The sequence below is a fragment of the Haematobia irritans genome, chromosome 5 (assembly GCF_050003625.1).
Source record: "Haematobia irritans isolate KBUSLIRL chromosome 5, ASM5000362v1, whole genome shotgun sequence".
Classification (NCBI taxonomy): Eukaryota; Metazoa; Arthropoda; class Insecta; order Diptera; family Muscidae; genus Haematobia; species Haematobia irritans.
Window position 1 is genome coordinate 121,476,692 of NC_134401.1, and position 21,571 is coordinate 121,498,262.

Sequence of the window (21,571 nt, forward strand, 5' to 3'; positions counted from 1 at the left end):
ATAAAAGGATTTACTCCCTATGAATGCTGTTCGCCATTTCGATTTCGATCGCTAGCTACATAGCTCGAGGCATTCATTATCAAATGCCAAACAAAAGAGAACAAGGAAATCATGAACAAATTTGATTTTAGGGAAATTTGAAGATGGTTTGTAAATTTCGATTTTTATAAGATTTTGTATTTTATTGTTTGTTATTCAAGGTTCATTATTTAACTTAACGTTTGTTGTTTTGTCTAGCAATGACTATTGTTTTCATCATTCTTTTTAAAAGAGTGTTTTGTTTTAGTTGTAGTAATTCTGCTTTTAACGAGTTTTTCTTCTTCTTTTCATCTTAAGCGAATTCGTTTAACGAAATTTTTATAATTAAATTACAAGAATAACGTGAGACGACACTGATGATGGGACACACTGAGTGTAAATCTTTGTGTTGGGAAGTTGCAGTTTCAGATGTTGATGAAACTAATTTCTTCTGGTTTACTTAAATGACGATGGTGTGTGGTTGAGGGTGGTGGTAATATTAATTGATCTTCCGCTTAACCTTGGAAGGTGGACAAGAATTTGGTGACAACATCCTTCAACTTAGCATCGGCAGCTTCAGAGATCTTGCCTTCTTGGGCGATTTGGTTCAAGAGACCTTGTTCGGAGGTCTTGATGTGTTGCAAGAATTCCTTTTCGAACTTGGTGATCTTGGCGGGATCCATCTTATCCAAATGGCCACGGACACCGCAGTAGATGACGGCGACCTATGCATAATTCAAATAAACAAACAAATTATTTGAATTTCCCATTGCATAGATTATGGAGGATATAAACTTACTTGATCTTCAATGGACATGGGGACGTATTGACCTTGTTTCAACAATTCAGTCAAACGAACACCACGGTTCAACAATTGTTGGGTGGCGGCATCCAAATCGGAACCGAATTGGGCGAAAGCAGCGACTTCACGGTATTGGGCCAATTCCAATTTCATGGAACCAGCGACCTGTTTCATGGCCTTGGTTTGGGCAGCGGAACCGACACGAGATACAGACAAACCGACGTTAATGGCGGGACGGATACCCTTGTAGAACAATTCAGTTTCCAAGAAGATCTGACCGTCAGTGATGGAAATTACATTGGTTGGAATGTAAGCGGATACATCACCGGCTTGGGTTTCAATGACGGGCAAGGCAGTCAAAGAGCCACCACCCATGGCGGGGGACATCTTGGCGGCACGTTCCAACAAACGGGAATGCAAGTAGAATACATCACCAGGGTAGGCTTCACGACCTGGGGGACGACGCAACAACAAGGACATTTGACGGTAGGCGACGGCTTGTTTGGACAAATCGTCATAGATGATCAAGGCGTGCTTGCCCTTGTCACGGAAGTATTCACCCATGGCGCAACCGGAATAGGGAGCCAAGTATTGCAAGGGAGCGGCATCAGAAGCGGTAGCAGATACAATGACAGAGTAGTCCATGGCACCTGAGTCAGTCAAACGCTTGACAATTTGGGCGACGGTGGAACGCTTCTGACCGATGGCAACGTAGATACAGTACAATTTCTTGGATTCATCTTGACCATCGTTGAAACGCTTTTGGTTGATGATGGTATCAATAGCCAAAGCAGTTTTGCTGTAAGATACAAAAATCAAATTAAAAGTACATAAATTTAGGGGAACATATGGCCAAATATGGATAAATTTCTTTGATCTCTTTTTCCCCCCTTTTCCATTTCTTACCCAGTTTGACGATCACCAATGATCAATTCACGTTGGCCACGACCAATGGGTACCAAGGAATCGACGGCCTTAATACCAGTTTGCATAGGTTCGCGTACAGATACACGGGGAATGATACCGGGGGCTTTAATGCCGACACGGAAACGGTCCTTGGTGTTGATGGCACCCTTACCGTCAATAGCGTTACCCAAAGCATCAACGACACGGCCCAACAATTCATCACCGACGGGGACATCGACAATAGCACCGGTACGCTTGACAATATCACCTTGCTTGATGAGTTTGTCGTTACCGAAGACGACAACACCAACGTTATCGGGTTCCAAATTCAAGGCCATACCCTTCAAACCAGAAGAGAATTCTACCATCTCATCGGCTTGGATGTTGTTCAAGCCATAGACACGAGCGATACCATCACCAATGCTCAACACACGGCCAGTCTCTTCCAAATCGGCCTTGGGAGCAACGCCCATGATGCGTTCTTCCAAGATGGAAGAGATTTCAGCGCTGCGTTGTGTGCTAGAGACATGGAGTTTACGTGCAGCTAGAGTTGCAGCTGGGTAAGCGGCTTTGGCAGCAATCTACAAAAAAAAAAAAAATAGAGAAATAGGAAGAATATTGTGAGAATTGGAGATATTCATGTTTTTTAATTTTTATTTCATAAGAACAAAGCAAACACTTTCAAAGTTTTACTTTCTACTGGTGATGGTTGGGAAGAGGTTACTAATTTACTATAGGGAAAACTAGAGGCAGTTTATCATCGGGAACTACGACAACTGCAATTTTTAAAGATTTGATATTGCCTTTTAAATGCAAGCGCTAATTATTTGTTTTTTTTTTCGTATAACTAACGAGTAACTCGTCTTTTGATAATCGAAGTTCTCAACGAATCAAAAAATACATAAAATTTAGTAGAAAATCATGCTTTACAAAAAAACGACCCAGTCAATGCACCTAGATATGTGCTGTTACACGAAAAAAAATCTGCTGGAAAATTAAGCAGTTACTGTTTGCAAAAAAAAAGATAGAAAATATTTTCTATTATATCCCATTTTCTGGTTTATTTTATTTATTTGCAAAACGCAAAACTTTCCTCAGTATTTTTATTCCGAACCACAATGGCTTGTTATATGAAAAAAATATTTTATAAGAAAAAAATGTCTGAAAAATATGAATGGTTCACGAGTTATAGGCAGTTCAAAAACATGGGGTTTGTTAATCCAATTGGCCCAAAAAAACCTAATTCTTTTAAAAATATAATAATAATCACAAATCTATTATCAACCTGTAAAAGCACTATTATTTGGAATAGATTATATTTATTGCAAAATCTGGATTTTGAGTAAATTAAGTAATGACAGCAGATATATTCTTATTCGCTGGACATTACTCGGGATTTAACCAAGTCAACAGAAGCTTGATATCAGTGGGTCAGTATTCTAATAGCATGCTAAATGTAGCTAATTATACTAAAAATTGTTCGAAGATGTGCTGCAACTTCTTTGTAATTGTTCATCAATATTATTTTTCGATGAAAATTTTGTGTTGGAACTTAAGTTTCGCCAGTCGATTCTTCCATCCGATTATGGACAAACGCTCATTATTATATAATAAAATGAATATTGTAAAACAGTTGTGAGTAGGATAAAAGGAATGTTAGCTCGTTATTAGGGATATACAATCGGAAGGGGCTGTAAAGGGATGTTCTAAATTTTTACTAAAATACTTGCATGCAATACATATTAAATATTGTGACAATACATATACAATTGATAAAATCATCAAAGACTTTCATCAATGAATAATTGATTGCCATGTTATTTAATATTGGCAAGTTTTAGAAAAATTGTATCAAATGTTGTTTAATCGAATTTGATACAGAGTGCTCTTGCCTTTTTGGAAAAAGCAGACACATGCACAACATTCTAAATTACTCAATACAAAGCGTTAATCTATAGCAAAAGAGATATTTATACTAATATGTACTACAAATTCACCATGTTCAGGGTAACGCAAATCAACATTTCTTGGTAAACTAGTACAAAAATGACTTTAATCCATTTTGGAAAATATACATTATAATATGCTCATGTGCGAATTGTATGTATTACAAGCATCCTGTAAGTATGAGGTTTTTTATATTGCTTAATAGCTGTTTTGTTAAATGTGCCAATAATTAAGAAAAAAAAAATAATTTCAACGCTTCGAATGGGATACATTCACGAGTTTTAATTAAACAAGATTAGAGGATAACTGCAACCTAAAATATACAATCGAATGGGGGATTTTTAGATAGTTATAACCGTAGTGTAAAGAAAGAATAAAGACAAATGGATATATATTTGGAATTTAAGTGGCTTTCGTTTTATTCCAACAAATAGTGTTCGCCATAATCATAAATACATTATAAATGTAATGATTTGTGTGGAGATTAAAAGAAAAATCGTGGGGAGCTTGACTTTATGATAAAACTTGGTTTCCTTTTAAGATGCCAAAATAATACTCTTGGATTTTGATTATTTTATCATTTATCAATTAAGGGCTGTATACAATCCCTCAACCAACAAATGGAAACTCCTATGCCGTCAGAAATATCTATTGATTTTTTATGACTGTTGATGCACTGTTTCAATAACTAACTGATTTCCAAATAGAATATATGTGAAGTAATTTCTATATTGGTTGGAACTATAACAAGTTAAACAATTGCCAACAATTACACTAACATTGGCTATCAACCTTTTTCAAAATTTTTGAAATTTCGTCAATATATACCTATTTGATTAGAGTAATAATTTAATTAATAAAAATTTCTGTATATTATGAAGACATTGGTTACCTATGGACCACAAATGAGATTTTTTAAGTTGAATGTCGACCTATTTTTTATTCGATTTGAGTAATTGAATTAAGAGCATGAAAAGTTCTGTATATTTTAAAGGACATCTATGATTTTATAAGAATGATGAAAAAATATATTTTCTTAATATCTCGAGATATATTCTCAAGAAAATGCTAAAAATTAAATTTAATTCCCATGAGATTTCGCCAATGTAAGCGAACCCAAACGATTGACTTAATGTAAATGTATCTCTAAACATGTTATCTTTGCGAACCAATTTTTAAAATACATTTTTTTTTAATTTTCAAAATAAAGAAAATTTAAAGCTATCGCAGTACTAGCCATATTTTATTCAAAATATTTTTAAAAAGTTTTGGACTTATGTAAGATTTTTACCGAAAAAAGAGGAAAAGGCCTAATCTGACAGTTAAATAACCAGCAAAATATGGCAGCACATGAGAACTGTTATTCTCTCATAGTGGCATACACATTCATACACACACGGCAACTTGCAAAAAAAATCGAATATTCAAAATAACTAAAAAAGAATTGTCGACAAATGCATAAAAACATGTATATTCTTCTTATCAGAATCGGTTGTTTTCTTTTACATGGAATAAATCCAATGTGAATAAATGTACTTAACCTCAAAAAGTGCATAGACCATTTTTCTTGGTAGTTATGTGATTTTTTTGACAGATTGGTAGGGGGAGAGCACAAAGCACCGGGGTTATAAGAGAGTAAAATAGAATTGTTAACACGAAGGGAAGAGAGAGAAAAGTGCCGCAAACTGAAATGGCCTCCTTGCGTTATGTAACTGGAAAAATCTTTAAATTGTTTACAATTTTCCAAATCATTCTAAATTTTATCACAAATTAAAGGATAAAAGTTACATAAATTTCCAGCAACGACACATTTCCTCACATTTGACCCCCACGAATCACTCTCGCACTCATCTTTATTACTTGGCATGTTCGGCTCCTAGAAGTAAAACCTAACCAAAGGTTGCGTAACATTATCGGTAATTCTTATAGAAACATGAAAATCAATCAAAATTTGCACTTTGTAACTATTAAACATAAAATATTCACTGATTTTATTAAAGCTAAAGTTTTTGACTGAAGTCCAAGCCATGTTTTTGATTGCACAACTTCGTTTTTTTCAATTAATTTCACTGTGGCTTCGATATAATTTTTGCACATTATCTCCATTAATTCAATTTTTCGAGAATTTGTTTAAATTAATACCTGTTGAGCGGCCTTTGGCAAGTTGCGGGCCACAGATGTAGCCAAACGAGCAGAAATCATCGACATTTTGACTTAAATTAATTAAATATTTCTTGTCGCTTGCAGCAAATTTTACTTCTTATACACCCAGCCCTCTCTAGACGTAATACTTTTCAAAGATGGTTGACTTGTGGCGGAGATTCGTTCACTTTCACATTGACGTTAAGTTTCGTTCGTTGTTTTGAGTGTTGCCACTCTTAAGAAAAATCTGACAGCTGAAGTGGGGAAATTGTGTTGGGGTGGAAATTTAATTCAGTTCGGACATACAAGAGCAATGAAATGGTTTCATGCATTTGCGACCATCATATCTAAATTTAAAGAAAGCTCAGAAATCTGTATTATACTTGGATTGGAATTCATATTTGTTAAAATGTTCTTAGTCCTATACAAAATTCAAAACATACTTTATGTGCAAAATAATAATAAAGTTATCCTAGGGAAAGCAAAATCCATTTACTTTCAATTATGTTGGGTTTCGCAAAGAAAACCCTTAAATATATTGTTATTTTGTACTTTTAAGTTTGCTTCCATTGGTAAATCACGTATTTAGAAGTAGTCTTTGGAAAGGAATGATCGAAAGCAACAATTCAAAAAGTTTATTTTCTTTTAAATTATTATAGAGTAAACTAACTACTAATACTAGAGTCAACTAACTACGAAAAAACGAAATTAGTATATATGTAATAAATATTTAATATTGACTTCAACAACTTGATTTCACCTGAAATCTTGAATGAATTGAGTAAATCTGTCGAACGAATTCACAAACCAGAACATAAAATGCGCTGAAAGAAAAATGACAACTTGTTATTAAGGTGGGGATTAAGTTCGAGTTTAGCCGCTAAAAACGTCATTTTTTTCACGATTACTTTTCTTTAATAATCCATTTTAAGGAATACAAACTTTGTGAAAATTTGCTTTAGGCATTTCCCCATCAAGTTATAATAAAATTTGCAACAAATATGTATAATTCCATGCATTTTTCTTATTGATTTAGTTTTCACTTTAGCGTTTTTAGCGGCTAAAGGTGAGTACTATGTTCGGTTTTTTCACCAAAACACTAAGTTAAAACTACAAATATATTTATGAAGACGATTATATTTTGATCGAGTCTTGCCAAATAATGGATGGAAAAGATCCAAGGAATTGATTGCAAATAATTTTATATTTCTAAATTACTTAATTAAAAAAAGTAACCGTGAAAACAAGCTGGGTTTCAGCTTGAAAACTGAACATAGTACTCAGCTTAAAGGTGGGTATTAAGTTCGAGTTTTTTCACTAAAGGCCGGTATGCACCTCTAGCGAAATTTTCGGTAGCAAAAATTTATTTAAGTCTACAACAAAAAAAACAGGGCTGTGTACACAAATTTTAAACCATCTAATCGCTTTTAAAAATTGTTAATATATGTTCCAAATATTCCTCAAATAAATTGTTTATTATTTACAGACCTTTTAAAACTTTTACGCACACAATGATTGTAATAAATTAAATGTTTGCTGCCAAAAATATACTTTTGACAACCCTGTTATTTTCATTAGAGGTGCGTACCAGTTTACGAAATTGAAAGCTACCGAAAATTTCGTTAGCATAAATAGCAATGCATTTCTTATGGGAATGAAATTTTTCGCTAGAGGTGCATACCGGCCTTAAAGTGAAAACTAAATCAGTAAAAAAAGGAATGAAATTATACATATTTGTTGCAGATTTTATTATAACTTGATGGGGAATAGCCCAAAGCAAGTTTTCACAGAGTTTGTATTCCTTAAAAAGTTTTATTAAAGAAAAGTAATCGTGAAAAAATGGCGATTTTAGCGGCTAAACTCGAACTTAATACTCACCTTAAACTCGAACTTAATACTCACCTTTAAGGTGGGTATTAAGTTCGAGTTTAGCCGCTAAAATCGTCATTTTTTCACGATTACTTTTCTTTAATAATCCATTTTAAGGAATATAAACTTTGTGAAAATTTGCTTTGGGATATTCCCCATCAAGTTATAATGAAATCTGCGACAAATATGTATAATTTTATGACGTTTTCTACTCATTTAGTTTTCACTTTAGTGAAAATTAGAGGCTAAACTCGAACTTAATACCCACCTTAAGATGGCAATATTTCAATCAGGGATTGGCTGGAGCATGTAGGTGGCAAGGTAATCTATATAGTTACTACGAGTACAACTCTTCAAAAATTCATTCGTTAAGTTGTCAAGTGTTACCAATCACCGCCATTTCAGCTGGCTAGACTTGGCAGCTCGTGCCTGTAGCAATTAATCTGATATCCAACGTATCGTGACGCAAAAACACTATCAGGATACATGATAGAACAAAGAGATCCAATAAATATCATATATCATAAAATGAACCTATTAGTAAATAAAATGACTAGCAAACATATATTCTTATAGAAATTTGCACCTTTAAATTTGTTTCTGCCTCATAGTGAGTTCAATGCGTTTAAAAATGTTCAATCAAAAATTCAATTATGAAAATTGTATGAAATGAAATCGAAAAATATTTTTAGAAGGGACCACACCACAATTCCTCCATTCTCATTATAAAGGGTGATTTGTTAAGAGCTTGATAACTTTTTAAAAAAAAAAACGCATAAAATTTGCAAAATCTCATCGGTTCTTTATTTGAAACGTTAGATTGGTCCATGACATTTACTTTTTGAAGATAATTTCATTTAAATGTTGACCGCGGCTGCGTCTTAGGTGGTCCATTCGGAAAGTCCAATTTTGGGCAACTTTTTCGAGCATTTCGGCCGGAATAGCCCGAATTTCTTCGGAAATGTTTTCTTCCAAAGCTGGAATAGTTGCTGGCTTATTTCTGTAGACTTTAGACTTGACGTAGCCCCACAAAAAATAGTCTAAAGGCGTCAAATCGCATGATCTTGGTGGCCAACTTACCGGTCCATTTCTTGAGATGAATTGTTCTCCGAAGTTTTCCCTCAAAATGGCCATAGAATCGCGAGCTGTGTGGCATGTAGCGCCATCTTGTTGAAACCACATGTCAACCAAGTTCAGTTCTTCCATTTTTGGCAACAAAAAGTTTGTTAGCATCGAACGATAGCGATCGCCATTCACCGTAACGTTGCGTCCAACAGCATCTTTGAAAAAATACGGTCCAATGATTCCACCAGCATACAAACCACACCAAACAGTGCATTTTTCGGGATGCATGGGCAGTTCTTGAACGGCTTCTGGTTGCTCTTCACTCCAAATGCGGCAATTTTGCTTATTTACGTAGCCATTCAACCAGAAATGAGCCTCATCGCTGAACAAAATTTGTCGATAAAAAAGCGGATTTTCTGCCAACTTTTCTAGGGCCCATTCACTGAAAATTCGACGTTGTGGCTCGTTAGTAAGTCTATTCATGATGAAATGTCAAAGCATACTGAGCATCTTTCTCTTTGACACCATGTCTGAAATCCCACGTGATCTGTCAAATACTAATGCATGAAAATCCTAACCTCAAAAGAATCACCCTTTAGATCAAAAAAAAAAAAACAAATTCAACACGAACATAAATGCGATAATAAGAGCTTCATAGCGGCCTTAATGGTGAGCACTATGTTCCATTTTCACGTTGAAAATTTCGTGGTAACTTTATTAAAAACAGTTCAATATAAAGCAGATAAATTAACTCATTTACTGCGCACTTACTTGTTCCTCTACTTTACAGGAATATGTTTGTTTTCATTTGATTATTTCAGGAAAAGTAATCGCATAAAAATAAAGTGATTTTCAACTCGAAAACCGAACATAGTACCCATTCCCGCCTCAATTTGTAATAAAATTAAAAACAAAAGTTTATATTTTGATTATGCTTTTACTGATATATTTTTGATATTAGCCGCTGAACTCGAACTTAGTACCCACTTTTAAAACGAAACGTAATTCACTATGAGTAGGAATTAGGCTTGCCAGACGTACTGGTTTAGCCAGTACACGTAGCAAGTTACATGTTGCAGCTTCTATCAGCCAGTGATTTTATTCTCGATGGAGGCAGCGTGTCTGGAAAAATATCTGAAAAACTGTTCACCAATATACATTTCGCAATTTTAAGCGAAATAACTGTGTTTTCAGCACTTCATTATCGTTTTTATTTAAATAAATTATAATAAGCTAGTTGCGTTTGGTGTTTCACAAAATATAAAATGGCTCTTCTAACAATAGTGATGACAAAATACTTTCATGTACATTTTGTACTTTTTGATATGCTTCCCCCAACACAGTTGACGATTGCGGTAGTGACATTTACGAGTCTGTGGTAGCGATGAGGATGAAATGGAACTTTGAAATGATGGCAGGGTAGCAACTTCCCAGCAAACAAAAATGGAAGTGCTTCTAAAGCCACAACTTCAAAAGCACTTCCAAGTTACATGATTGGGCGACTTCCAGTGACCCAATCAAAACATCTGTTGTGGCAGAAACTGCCTTTGCCTTTCACACCGTGATGCATAGCCACAGTTACCAAACCGGAGATTGCACAGGTAAACCCGTGAAGCAAATTTTTACAGATTCAAAAGTGACCTACGATTTCACTTGCGGAAATATAAAACCGGCTAAAAACGTTCGCAAAATTCCTTTAATTTTATTCATTTAATCTTTATTGTTGAATTGTTTATGTTTTTGTGTGTTTTATTGCTAAAATGAAAATGTACTGGGTTTTTGCAAATCAAGGCATATTAAAGAGGTAAAGTCATGCAATCAGGTGACTAATATCGACATTCATCTTGTCAAAGGCTTTGTTTACGTTTAGTATTCAACAATGTTAATGTTTTATATATGCATTCAACAATACAACAACACTACACATACACAAACACAACAACACTACACATACAAACAAAACTTGAGTGATCTGCCATTTTAGTTTGACATTATTAATATCATGGGGGGGTACACACGCTTGCTCGTGACTTTACCTTTAATTAATATGCCTTGTTTGCAAATGTACTGGTTTTGCCAATTTGAAGTCTGGCAAGCCTAGTAGGTATTGTTTTTTTTTGTGAATTTTATGCCAAGGCAGTTCTTCTCGGGATATTTTTTGTGGCTCGAGATGCCACAAAAATATACACTTTCACACACTTCATATTTCAATGGTCAGTTTTCACTTTTGACGTCTTTAATTCAGAAATTTATCAAATATACAAATTTTATTTATATTTTTCACTTTAGCGAAATGAAATTGATTACAGCGACATCTTGTACTACAGTTTTGCAATGCCAAAGCGGTATAGGACTATTTGCGTTAAGTAGTTGACGATATGGCAACATTGCCAAGAGCTTTCGTTAACAGCTTTTGGGATGCTGACAGTTATTAAATTTGGCTGTAAAACGTATTTGCAACAGAATGATACAAATATAAAATTCGTCTGAGAATATTCGTGTTTTTAGTGTTGTAACTAGAAAACCCAAACTATTGGCCTGTTCTCTCAAATTGACTGTAGGCATTTCCGCAACCGGTATAAAATGGGAAGCACTTATTCACAATTTAAACATTAACAAATGGATAAGAGGTAAGTTGCACCTTCCGGAGCATAGATTCGATTTCGTTGCAGTAGGTTATACCAGCGTACAATGACCGCCAATTTATTTATTCTGCGGCCAAAATCGCAGCGAAGTTCCTTGATTTCCTAAATTCCAATCAAAATAGAAGGTGTGGAAGTCATTGTTGGCTCTGGGGGTACCTATGTGAAAGGTAATATAAAGTTGGCGTCAAATATAAAATAAAGAAGAGATTGATTAGATGGTCTTGTGATTTTAAAGTCTTCAGATGTAGGCAATGTTGTATCCAGTACACGGACAATTAGGACATGTCAATATAAGATAATATTTCGGTGAAGTTTAGCAAGCCGGTAATAGGTCAGGTTAGATATAGTGGTAGCCCGTAATTGCAGACTCCCTTAGATTGTTTAGCCCATTGTGAACACCACAATGTTGAATTCTTGAGTGCTACCCGATTCCCTGTTTAGCTCAATGACAACGGACCTCCATTTCATAGTCGAGTCTGAACGTTGTTGTTGTTGTTGTTGTAACAGTTTTTAATGTAGTTTCATCCATTTTGTTCTACGCTTGTGTAGTTCAGCTGGTAGCCAGATCAAGGAACTCTGTGACAAGGATGGGGTTTGTCCAGAGTGATGTGATAGTGAGACTGGTAGGCTTAGCTGGGCAAGCAAAAAGGTGACGAGTGTCATGTGGCCCTTGATTACAGATGGGACACACGTCAGCTACGCTGCTATCAATCACTGATAAGTATGAATTGAGGCGGCTGCACTAGTCTTAGTTGGGCCAAAACTACCCTTGTCTGCCGTGGGAGGTCTCTCTCCTCCGGTGCTATGGGCGGCGGTCGGACTCCGAGAACTGGATTAACCTTGTAGCTTCTCACCGCTTCAGCTACAGTATCCTCATGAATCCTGTTCAGACCTGTCTGGTAAGCTGCCTGATCTAGAGGCTCTCTTTTGTAACGCTGGATCTCGGGCTCTAGAAGGTGAAGATCAACCCTTACATTCCTGGGTGGAGGTTGTCTATCCACAAGATGGTGATTCGGATGACAACTTCGAGTCCGAACGTCGTTTCACATTGCGGTGAAACCATACCTTTGAAACACTCTGAAATTTGGCCACCATTATTGAGAGGGTGATTGGTTGCAATATGGATTGAACCCATGACCCTTTGTATCGTTTAGTATACCGATCGCCATATATATTTACCACGGATCTTGTCATATTTGACGTATTTATCTACGTATTTTCTTAAAATTTCACCCAGCCAAATGTTTTGGGGTCTCGTAAAATATGCAAAATATCAGATAAATCGGTTCAGATTTAGATGTACACTATCTCAAACAATTGTCCGTACACCAAATTGTTGAAAATATATTTCATCATATCTCAGAAACTAGATAATTTGATTTTATTCGATCTTTTTTCTTATCAATTAGAAAAAAATTATTCAAGCTTGATCTTTATTTACTTGAAACGAATCGACCATATAGTTTCTGAGATACAATGAAATATAGCATTAACAGTTTTGTGTACGGACAATTGTTTGAGATAGTGTAGATAAGTAAGTATAAAAAATTGTTTCCCAATCGGTTAAGATATAAATATTTGTATATGGGAATATAAATCTTCAAAATAACTCCCAACAAATTTGAAGGAGTTGAGATGATAACACAAACTTTGGTCTACATAGTGGTGAAGGGTATAATATAGTCGGCCCCGCCCGACTTTAGACTTGAATTACTTGTTTGATACGAATATGTGAATATTAACAGGATATGCTGATGGCATTCGGTATCCAAGGGTATAATACTGCGCAAAAATGTCGTAATCAAATCAGAAGTGGGAAATCTGGAATATGTTAGCGAAGGGAATTTGATGGTCTTGACAAGTTCGATCGCTATAAATTAAATTAGTCGGTTTAATGTCATGAAATTTTGTTTGCAATACAACGAAATTCAAGTTGTAGTTATTGAATTCAATCCTATTCTGCTCCGAGTTATTTCACTGGGGATATAGAAGGGAATTTGTACTGTAGATGGTACTGATAGTTATGCATATATGAAAGGCGTTTAGCATACATATATGAATACGAAATGAGAATGCTATCAGGAGTTGCGTATGGCATTCGTTATATTAGTACATAATGACAGATAAAAATGATTACGTTGTCAAAAAATATTTCAAAGAATTTTTCAAATGCTATCAAAATCGGAGTAGGGAATAAGATGTAAGTTCACAAAGGTATAAAAAATTTGATCGCTAAAGTTTTTTGGCAGTTTTTAGTTTTTGTTTAATATTTTTATGACCCACCAATAAATAAAAGGTTACACAGTAAATACAGGGTCAGAATATTTTGATATTTGGTATACGGATTCATAATAACGGACAAAAATGAATCTGAGTCAAAAATTGTAGCAGTGGAAAAATGAAAAGTGCGCATAAATGTTTGATTACTTCCACGAAAGAGTATTCTTTTTTCGAATATTATACTGACTGGCTCTATGTCGTCTCAATAATTGTGAATCCTACAGATGTTGGTTAGCTTCAATTTAAAAAAATATGATGTTTCAAGTTTTCCAATAAGAAGATTTTTGACTCAAAATTGTAAAATGAAAAAAAAATTAACATGATTTATAAAATGTTTGAATAACTTATGAAGAAACTAAGCAAACTTTTTACTTAGATGAGCAAAGAAGTTGAACCCGCTACCGATCCTCGTTAGTATTTTTCATAGGTGGATATTAAGTTCGAGATTATCAGCTAAAATAAAAAACGAATCTGTAAAAGCAGAATAAAATTATATATTTTGGCATATTTTATTATGACTTGAAGGGGGAGTGATCCAAAGTACCAATTCAAAAAGTTTATTTTCATCAAGATGATTTATTAAGGAAAATTAATCATTAAAAAATACTATTTACTTCTACTGTTGGTGAAGTTGCTATTATAAACACACAATGTTTATGAATTTTTACAGTTTATATCAATCCATTTTTATATCGTCCTAATTAAGACATCCTACCAATTTAATGTTATAATAATCTTGATTTGCTTGTAATTCACCTAATGTCCTCATCAGATAATATACAGTTTAATTCGACTCACAAACTCACGTATCTTCTATTTTCAACTTTTTTGCTCGTTCTTTAAAAATTTAAGATTTCGCATATATAAAGTTATATACATGATAGTACATTATGCCAATGGAGGTCATATACTGATATTGCGTACAAAATTTCAACAGAACCGGATGAAATTTGTTGCCATAGAAAGCTAAAACATTCAAATCTGGGGATCAGTTTGGGGATTTTCAAAAAGTGGCACAAAAAGTGGCAAATGTCGAACAAAGTGGCATCATTATTTTTGAAAAGTGGCACATTATATTTATTAATTTTTATAGTTTGTCGAACTTGAACTATCAGTCCCCAAAAGTGTTTGCAAACTGTTTTTAACCTTTTTTAAATAAATGGACGATAGCTGTTTATCGTTGGTGCACAATATTAAATTTTCTAAATAACACATATCGTTATGGTGTTAACTTCCTATAAAATTTAAACATTTGAAAAAGTGGCACACGTTATTGGAAAAAGTGGCACAAAATCGTAAAAAGTATCACATTTAGTGGCACAAAAAAGTGGTGCAGAAGTGGCACCGGCCAAAAAAGTGGCAAATTTGCCACTAAAGTAGCACATCGGTAACGCTGTATGGAGGTTGTAATTAATTATGAACCGCTAGGGACCAATTGTGGCATGGTAGTAAGAGAGCGTATACTGTCATCACAACAAAATTTCAACCGCATCGGACGAAATTTTATGCTCCAGAAAAAACATAAATTTAAAAAAAATATTGGAGATATTTATTTTTTTGAAGTGATATGGATGCCCCAGAAAAAAACTTAAATTTAAAAAATTAAAAAAAAAATATATTGGGGATATTTATTATTTTGAAATGATATGGAACTATTTTATGCTTATTGGAGGGCATATACTAAAATCGTACCGACATGTACCAAATTGCACCCTTATTGTACGAAATCGCAAAATTTAGCACGTTAGTTACAGGGCATGTACTGACATTAGGTACAAAATTTGAACTTGATTGGATAAAATTTGCTCCTCCTTGAGGAACAAGAAATCAAATCTTGGAACGGACTTTTAATATTATTATATCTTTAATTATGGATCGATATGAACCAATTTGTGTATGTTATTTCGAGGACCAATGATGACATCATATGTTGAATTTCAGCCAAATCAGATGAAACTTTCGGCCTCAGATAGTTTTTTTGTTTCTTTAAATTCATTCCACTTGGTAACATAGGGTATTAACATGAAAATTCAATTCTATTCAATTGTGAGAAATTACTTGAATTTCTTTCCAGATCTTCACCACTTGTTACAGGCTGTCCTGGGCGTCTTGTTCCTTGGGGAAACATTTTCGATTGAACATCTGCCGTTTTAGGATTCTTTCCATAATCCCAAATTTAAAATTTTATTTGGCCAAAAGTTGCCGCAAATGATGCGTAGGAATTTATTGATGAATGATTGAAGTTTCTGTGTTGTTGTAGTTGAAGGTTTTACTCCTAAAGAGAAGACTAAATTTAACGCATGCATTGAATATACGCAGTTTCGTGTTGAGCGACAGATGTTTTGATCTCCATGTTTTATTTAAACGACCATGCTGATCTGGCTTTATTTAGTCTGCTGTTCTTATCCTTCACTGTTCTTATAAAGGGTGATTTGTTAAGAGCTTGATAACTTTTTTTTTTAAAAAAACGCATAAAATTTGCAAAATCTCATCGGTTCTTTATTTGAAACGTTAGATTGGTCCATGACATTTACTTTTTGAAGATAATTTCATTTAAATGTTGACCGCGGCTGCGTCTTAGGTGGTCCATTCGGAAAGTCCAATTTTGGGCAACTTTTTCGAGCATTTCGGCCGGAATAGCCCGAATTTCTTCGGAAATGTTGTCTTCCAAAGCTGGAATAGTTGCTGGCTTATTTCTGTAGACTTAAGGCTTGACGTAGCCCCACAAAAAATAGTCTAAAGGCGTCAAATCGCATGATCTTGGTGGCCAACTTACCGGTCCATTTCTTGAGATGAATTGTTCTCCGAAGTTTTCCCTCAAAATGGCCATAGAATCGCGAGCTGTGTGGCATGTAGCGCCATCTTGTTGAAACCACATGTCAACCAAGTTCAGTTCTTCCATTTTTGGCAACAAAAAGTTTGTTAGCATCGAACGATAGCGATCGCCATTCACCGTAACGTTGCGTCCAACAGCATCTTTGAAAAAATACGGTCCAATGATTCCACCAGCGTACAAACCACACCAAACAGTGCATTTTTCGGGATGCATGGGCAGTTCTTGAACGGCTTCTGGTTGCTCTTCACTCCAAATGCGGCAATTTTGCTTATTTACGTAGCCATTCAACCAGAAATGAGCCTCATCGTAAAGCGCGAAACACATTTCGAACCGAACACTGATTTTGGTAATAAAATTCAATGATTTGCAAGCGTTGCTCGTTAGTAAGTCTATTCATGATGAAATGTCAAAGCATACTGAGCATCTTTCTCTTTGACACCATGTCTGAAATCCCACGTGATCTGTCAAATACTAATGCATGAAAATCCTAACCTCAAAAGAATCACCCTTTAGCATCCCAAGTAACAAAATGATTTTATATTGTAGGGGCTCATTGCTAATTTTGAGGCGATGATCAATTGTTTAAATGCATGGCATTCGACTTTTTTGTGTTCATTAAGCGAATAACACGCTAGTTTACCTTTTTCTGCATTTCAATAAAATTTTGAGAAAATTTTCTTTAGAAATAAAATTTTAAGACAAATTTTTACAGAAATAAAATTTTGACAAAATTTTCTGTAGAAGTAACAATTGTGACAAAATTTTCTAAAGGAATTAAATTTGGATATTTTCTATAGAAATTATTTTGACAAAACTTTCATTATTAGTTTTTATACCCTCCACCATAGGATGGGGGTATACTAATTTTGTCGTTCCGTTGTAACACATCTAAGCATGTCCGTCCGTCCGTTTGTTGAAATCACGCTAATTTCCGAACGAAACAAGCTATCGACTTGAAACTTGGCATAAGTAGTTATTATTGATGTAGGTCGGCAAATGGGCAATATTGGACCACTTTTACGTATAGCCCCCATATAAACCGACCCCCAGATTTGACCTCCGGAGCCTCTTGGAAGAGCAAAATTCATTTAATCCGGTTGAAATTTGGTACCATGCAAAAATTGGTCCATATCGGTCCATAATTATATATAGGCCACATATAAACCGATCCCCAGATTTGAACTCCGGAGCCTCTTTGAAGAACACAATTCATCCGATCCACAAAAATTGGTCCATATCGGTTCTAAATCGGTTGCCACTCGAGCCAAAAATAATCTACCAAAATTTTATTTCTATAGAAAATTTTGTCAAAATTTTATTTCTATAGACAGTTTTGTCAACATTTTATTTCTATAAAAATTTTTTTCAAAATTTTATTTCTGTAGAAAATTTTGTCAAAATTTTATTTCTATAGAAAATTTTGTCAAAATTTTATTTCCGCAGAAAATTTTGTCAAAATTTTATTTCTATAGAAAATCTTGTCAAAATTTTATTTCTGTAGAAAACTTTGTCAACATTTTATTTCTATAAAATTTTTTTTCAAAATTTTATTTCTGTAGAAAATTTTGTCAAAATTTTATTTCTATAGAAAATTTTGTCAAAATTTTATTTCTGTAGAAAATTTTGTCAAAATTGTATTTCCATAGAAAAATTTGTCAAAATTTTGTTTCTACAGAAAATTTTGTCAAAATTTTATTTCTATAAAAATTTTGTCTAAATTTTATTTTTTTTTCGAAGAACAAAATTCATCCGATCCACAAAAATTGTCCATATCGGTTCATAATCATGGTTGCCACTCGAACCAAAAATAATCTATCAAAATTTTATTTCTATAGAAAATTTTGTCAAAATTGTATTTGTATAGAAAATTTTGTCAAAATTTTATTTCTGTAGAAAATTTTGTAAAAATTTTATTTCTATAGAAAATTTTGTCAAAATTTTATTTCTATAAATTTTTTTTTCAAAATTTTATTTCTATAGAATTTTTATTTTTTTTTTTTTTCAATTTTTTATAGAAATTTTATCAAACTGAATTATATACGTATTTAATCGGCCTTTTTTTGTTTAACGTATACCTCGTATGGACTAACTTACAATTTAGGTGACAGTCTTCAGTAGAAGTTTCTACGCAATCCATGGTGGAGGGTACATAAGATTCGGCCTGGCCGAACTTACGGGCGTATATACTTGCTTGTATTCATTTCGAGAACAATACGCTCGTTTAGCTTTTTCTGCATGTCTATAAAAGTTTGAGAAAATTTTCTATAGAAATAAAATTTAAGAAAAATTTCTACAGAAATAAAATTTTGACAACATTTTCTCTAGAAGTAAGAATTTTGACAAAATTTTCTATAGAAGTTAAATTTAGATATTTTCTATAGAAATAAAATTTTGACAAAACTTTCATGATTAGTTTTTTTCTTAGATTTTTTGTCGACCTTTTTGGTTAGAATAATAAATTCATGATTTTTCAAGCTCTAGGTCTTTTTTAAATATTTTATATATTTTTCACAATATTTCGTGATTACAAAATTTTCTATATCAGTTACATTTGAATTAATTTTTCTATAGAAATTGCAAATACTGAAAAAAACTTCTAAAACAAAATAATAAAACATTTCTTTAGAAAAAAATTTTCATACTGATCACCAAAATTTGATCAGAAATATCCAAAACAGTTTTTTTAATTTGGTAAATTTTTGGTAAAATTTCTTTCAAATTTTCACTTGTCAGTGAAACCACTTAGAAAAGCTTGAAACATTCAGAAAAGTCGCCAGCTTACTGAGAGGGGATAATCCACCGATGAAAAACTTTTTGGTGTTTGGACGAAACTTGGGTTGAACCCATGACCCTTTGTATGTAAGGTGGGTATGCTAACCATTACATCACGGTGGCTCCCATATAAAGGGTGGTTAAAATTTCAAGGGTCGATGTTGATTTTGAATAAAACACAAACTATTTAGGTTATATGCCGTTAATGTGCCTAATTATCTCATCCTTTAGCTCTTGAATTGTTGCTGGCTTATCGACGTACACCTTTTCTTTCAAATAACCCCAAAGAAAAAAGTCCAACGGTATCAAATCACATGATCTTGGCGGCCAATTGACATCGCCATTACGTGAGATAACACGGTCATTGAATTTGTTGCGCAAAAGAGCCATTGTTTCGTTAGCTGTGTGGCAAGTGGCACCGTCCTGCTGAAACCACATATCGTCCACATCCATATCTTCCAATTCGGGCCATAAAAAGTTCGTTATCATCTCACGATAGCGAACACCATTCACAGTAACTGCCTGACCGGCCCCATTTTGGAAAAAATACGGCCCGATGATGCCGCCAGCCCATAAACCGCACCAAACAGTCACTCTTGTGGGTACATTGTTTTTTCGACAATCACTCTTGGATTCTCATTCGCCCAAATGCGGCAATTCTGTTTATTGACGAATCCACTGAGGTGAAAATGTGCCTCATCACTGAAGATGATTTTCTTCGAAAATTGATCATCCACTGTTGCCATTTCTTGGAACCATTCTGCCCATTCACGACGTCCATGGTTCAAATTGAGTAAGTCTGAAATAGAGAAATGCCAAATAAAATTCGGAGAAAAACTTGGCGTTTAGGTGTGGTTCACATTCAACATCGGCCCTTACAATTTAACCACCCTTTATATACCATCCGCTAAAATCGGTTCTTTTTTGGAAGCATGCATGATTTCTGAATTATTTTTGATCTGGATTTTACCATGATTAATAATATATCTACTTCATGGCATCTGAGATCAATATTGCGTTGTGTTAAACACGGAATGACAATGTTGGTATTCCCCCCATCCTATGATGGTGTGTATGAAAAAGACTTGTTGGCACAATTCACGTGTTGGCATCTTTTCGACTTACTCTCCATTTACTTTCTGGTATCGAACTAAAAACGGATGCTTTAATTTATTGCTAAGCAACGCCAGATGTCAGGTTGATTTTATGCCAATTCGTGAATACGGACTGTGTTTCAAGACACACATACAAATGTGTTGTGAGCAAACAAATAACCACTAACCCAAAATAAAATGTCAAAATTGTGCAAAATAGAAATAAGGATAAAGGAAAAGGAGACAAAGTGCAAAGGACTAAGGAAAATATACTGGAACATTAATAGGAATGAATAAAAGGACATAACAAAAAAATATTTTGGAGAATTTTTAAAAGTTTCTTACTCTCTGCCTTCTCTCTCTCTCTCTCAATTCTAATATCTCTCGTACTCTCACAAATACACTAATGGATAAATCGCAATCCTATGATGTGTGATGCTTACACAATGGTGAAAGTTTAATGACTGTTGAATGTACAACACGAGGGGTGGAAATCTAACAAAGAGATAGCTGGGCCAGGGTGTTGCTTAAAACAGTGGGGAGCATCCAAATAAAACACAAGGGAAGAGATTAAAGGACAATACTCACTTCAATATCTATGTGTGTGAGTGGAGACTTATTTCAAAATAGAGATGCTTCAATGGAAGAGCTCCCCACGAGAGAGAGAGGACGATGGAGAGAAAGTGCTTTTTGAGTGTGAAAAATTTTACCAGAATTTTTACACATAGATGCCTGACAACAAATCAGTCGCTGATAGCAGCCTCACATAGACGGGTCAACACTAAAAACCTAAAGTTACCGATGTAAAACGTGTCAGCAGGGTACGGTCGTAACTAGGAAAAAGTTTATCACAAGAAAAAATTTGAATAAAAATACTTTTGAAAAGTTTAGACGTGGAAAAAGGAAAATTGTGATTATTTTCGAAATTTGTTTATATGAAAATAAAAGTAATTTTCATCAAAAAAAGTGAAACGAATTACGGGAAATTATGCATAAAGAAAATAAACAGCCTTAGAGTAGGCAACAAAAAATAAATTGAAATATAATTCTATGCCATTTAGAGTGTGAGTGGTCGAATGCGTATATGCGTACATCCTTGCATATGTTTGTGTGTGTGTGTGTGAATGTATGTGAGTTTTAATATCCTTGTGTGAGTACATTCACATACAAACGTTTTGAATGTTTAAGGTTATTG

General features: G+C 34.2%; 1 protein-coding gene across 1 annotated transcript; it reads right to left on the reverse strand.

Annotated features, from left to right (window-relative positions):
• Window positions 1-155: 155 nt before the first annotated feature.
• On the reverse strand, window positions 156-5,987 carry blw (ATP synthase subunit alpha blw, mitochondrial). The gene is made up of 4 exons (XM_075312158.1): window positions 5,816-5,987; window positions 1,727-2,307; window positions 818-1,619; window positions 156-743 (listed from the first exon to the last, which is right to left on the reverse strand). The coding sequence occupies exons 1-4, from the start codon at window positions 5,879-5,881 to the stop codon at window positions 534-536; spliced, it is 1,659 nt and encodes a 552-aa protein (XP_075168273.1). The 5' UTR covers window positions 5,882-5,987; the 3' UTR covers window positions 156-533.
• Window positions 5,988-21,571: the final 15,584 nt, after the last annotated feature.

What these genes read in the sequence shown, in the direction of transcription:
- blw (XM_075312158.1), bottom strand. Translation starts at nt 5,881, where the DNA reads ATGTCGATGATTTCTGCTCGTTTGGCTACATCTGTGGCCCGCAACTTG. An exon ending in TGCCAAAGGCCGCTCAACAG is followed by an intron (nt 2,308 to 5,815) that starts GTATTAATTTAA and finishes TTTTTTTTGTAG; the next exon opens with ATTGCTGCCAAAGCCGCTTA. An exon ending in CCATGTCCATTGAAGATCAA is followed by an intron (nt 744 to 817) that starts GTAAGTTTATAT and finishes AATTATGCATAG; the next exon opens with GTCGCCGTCATCTACTGCGG.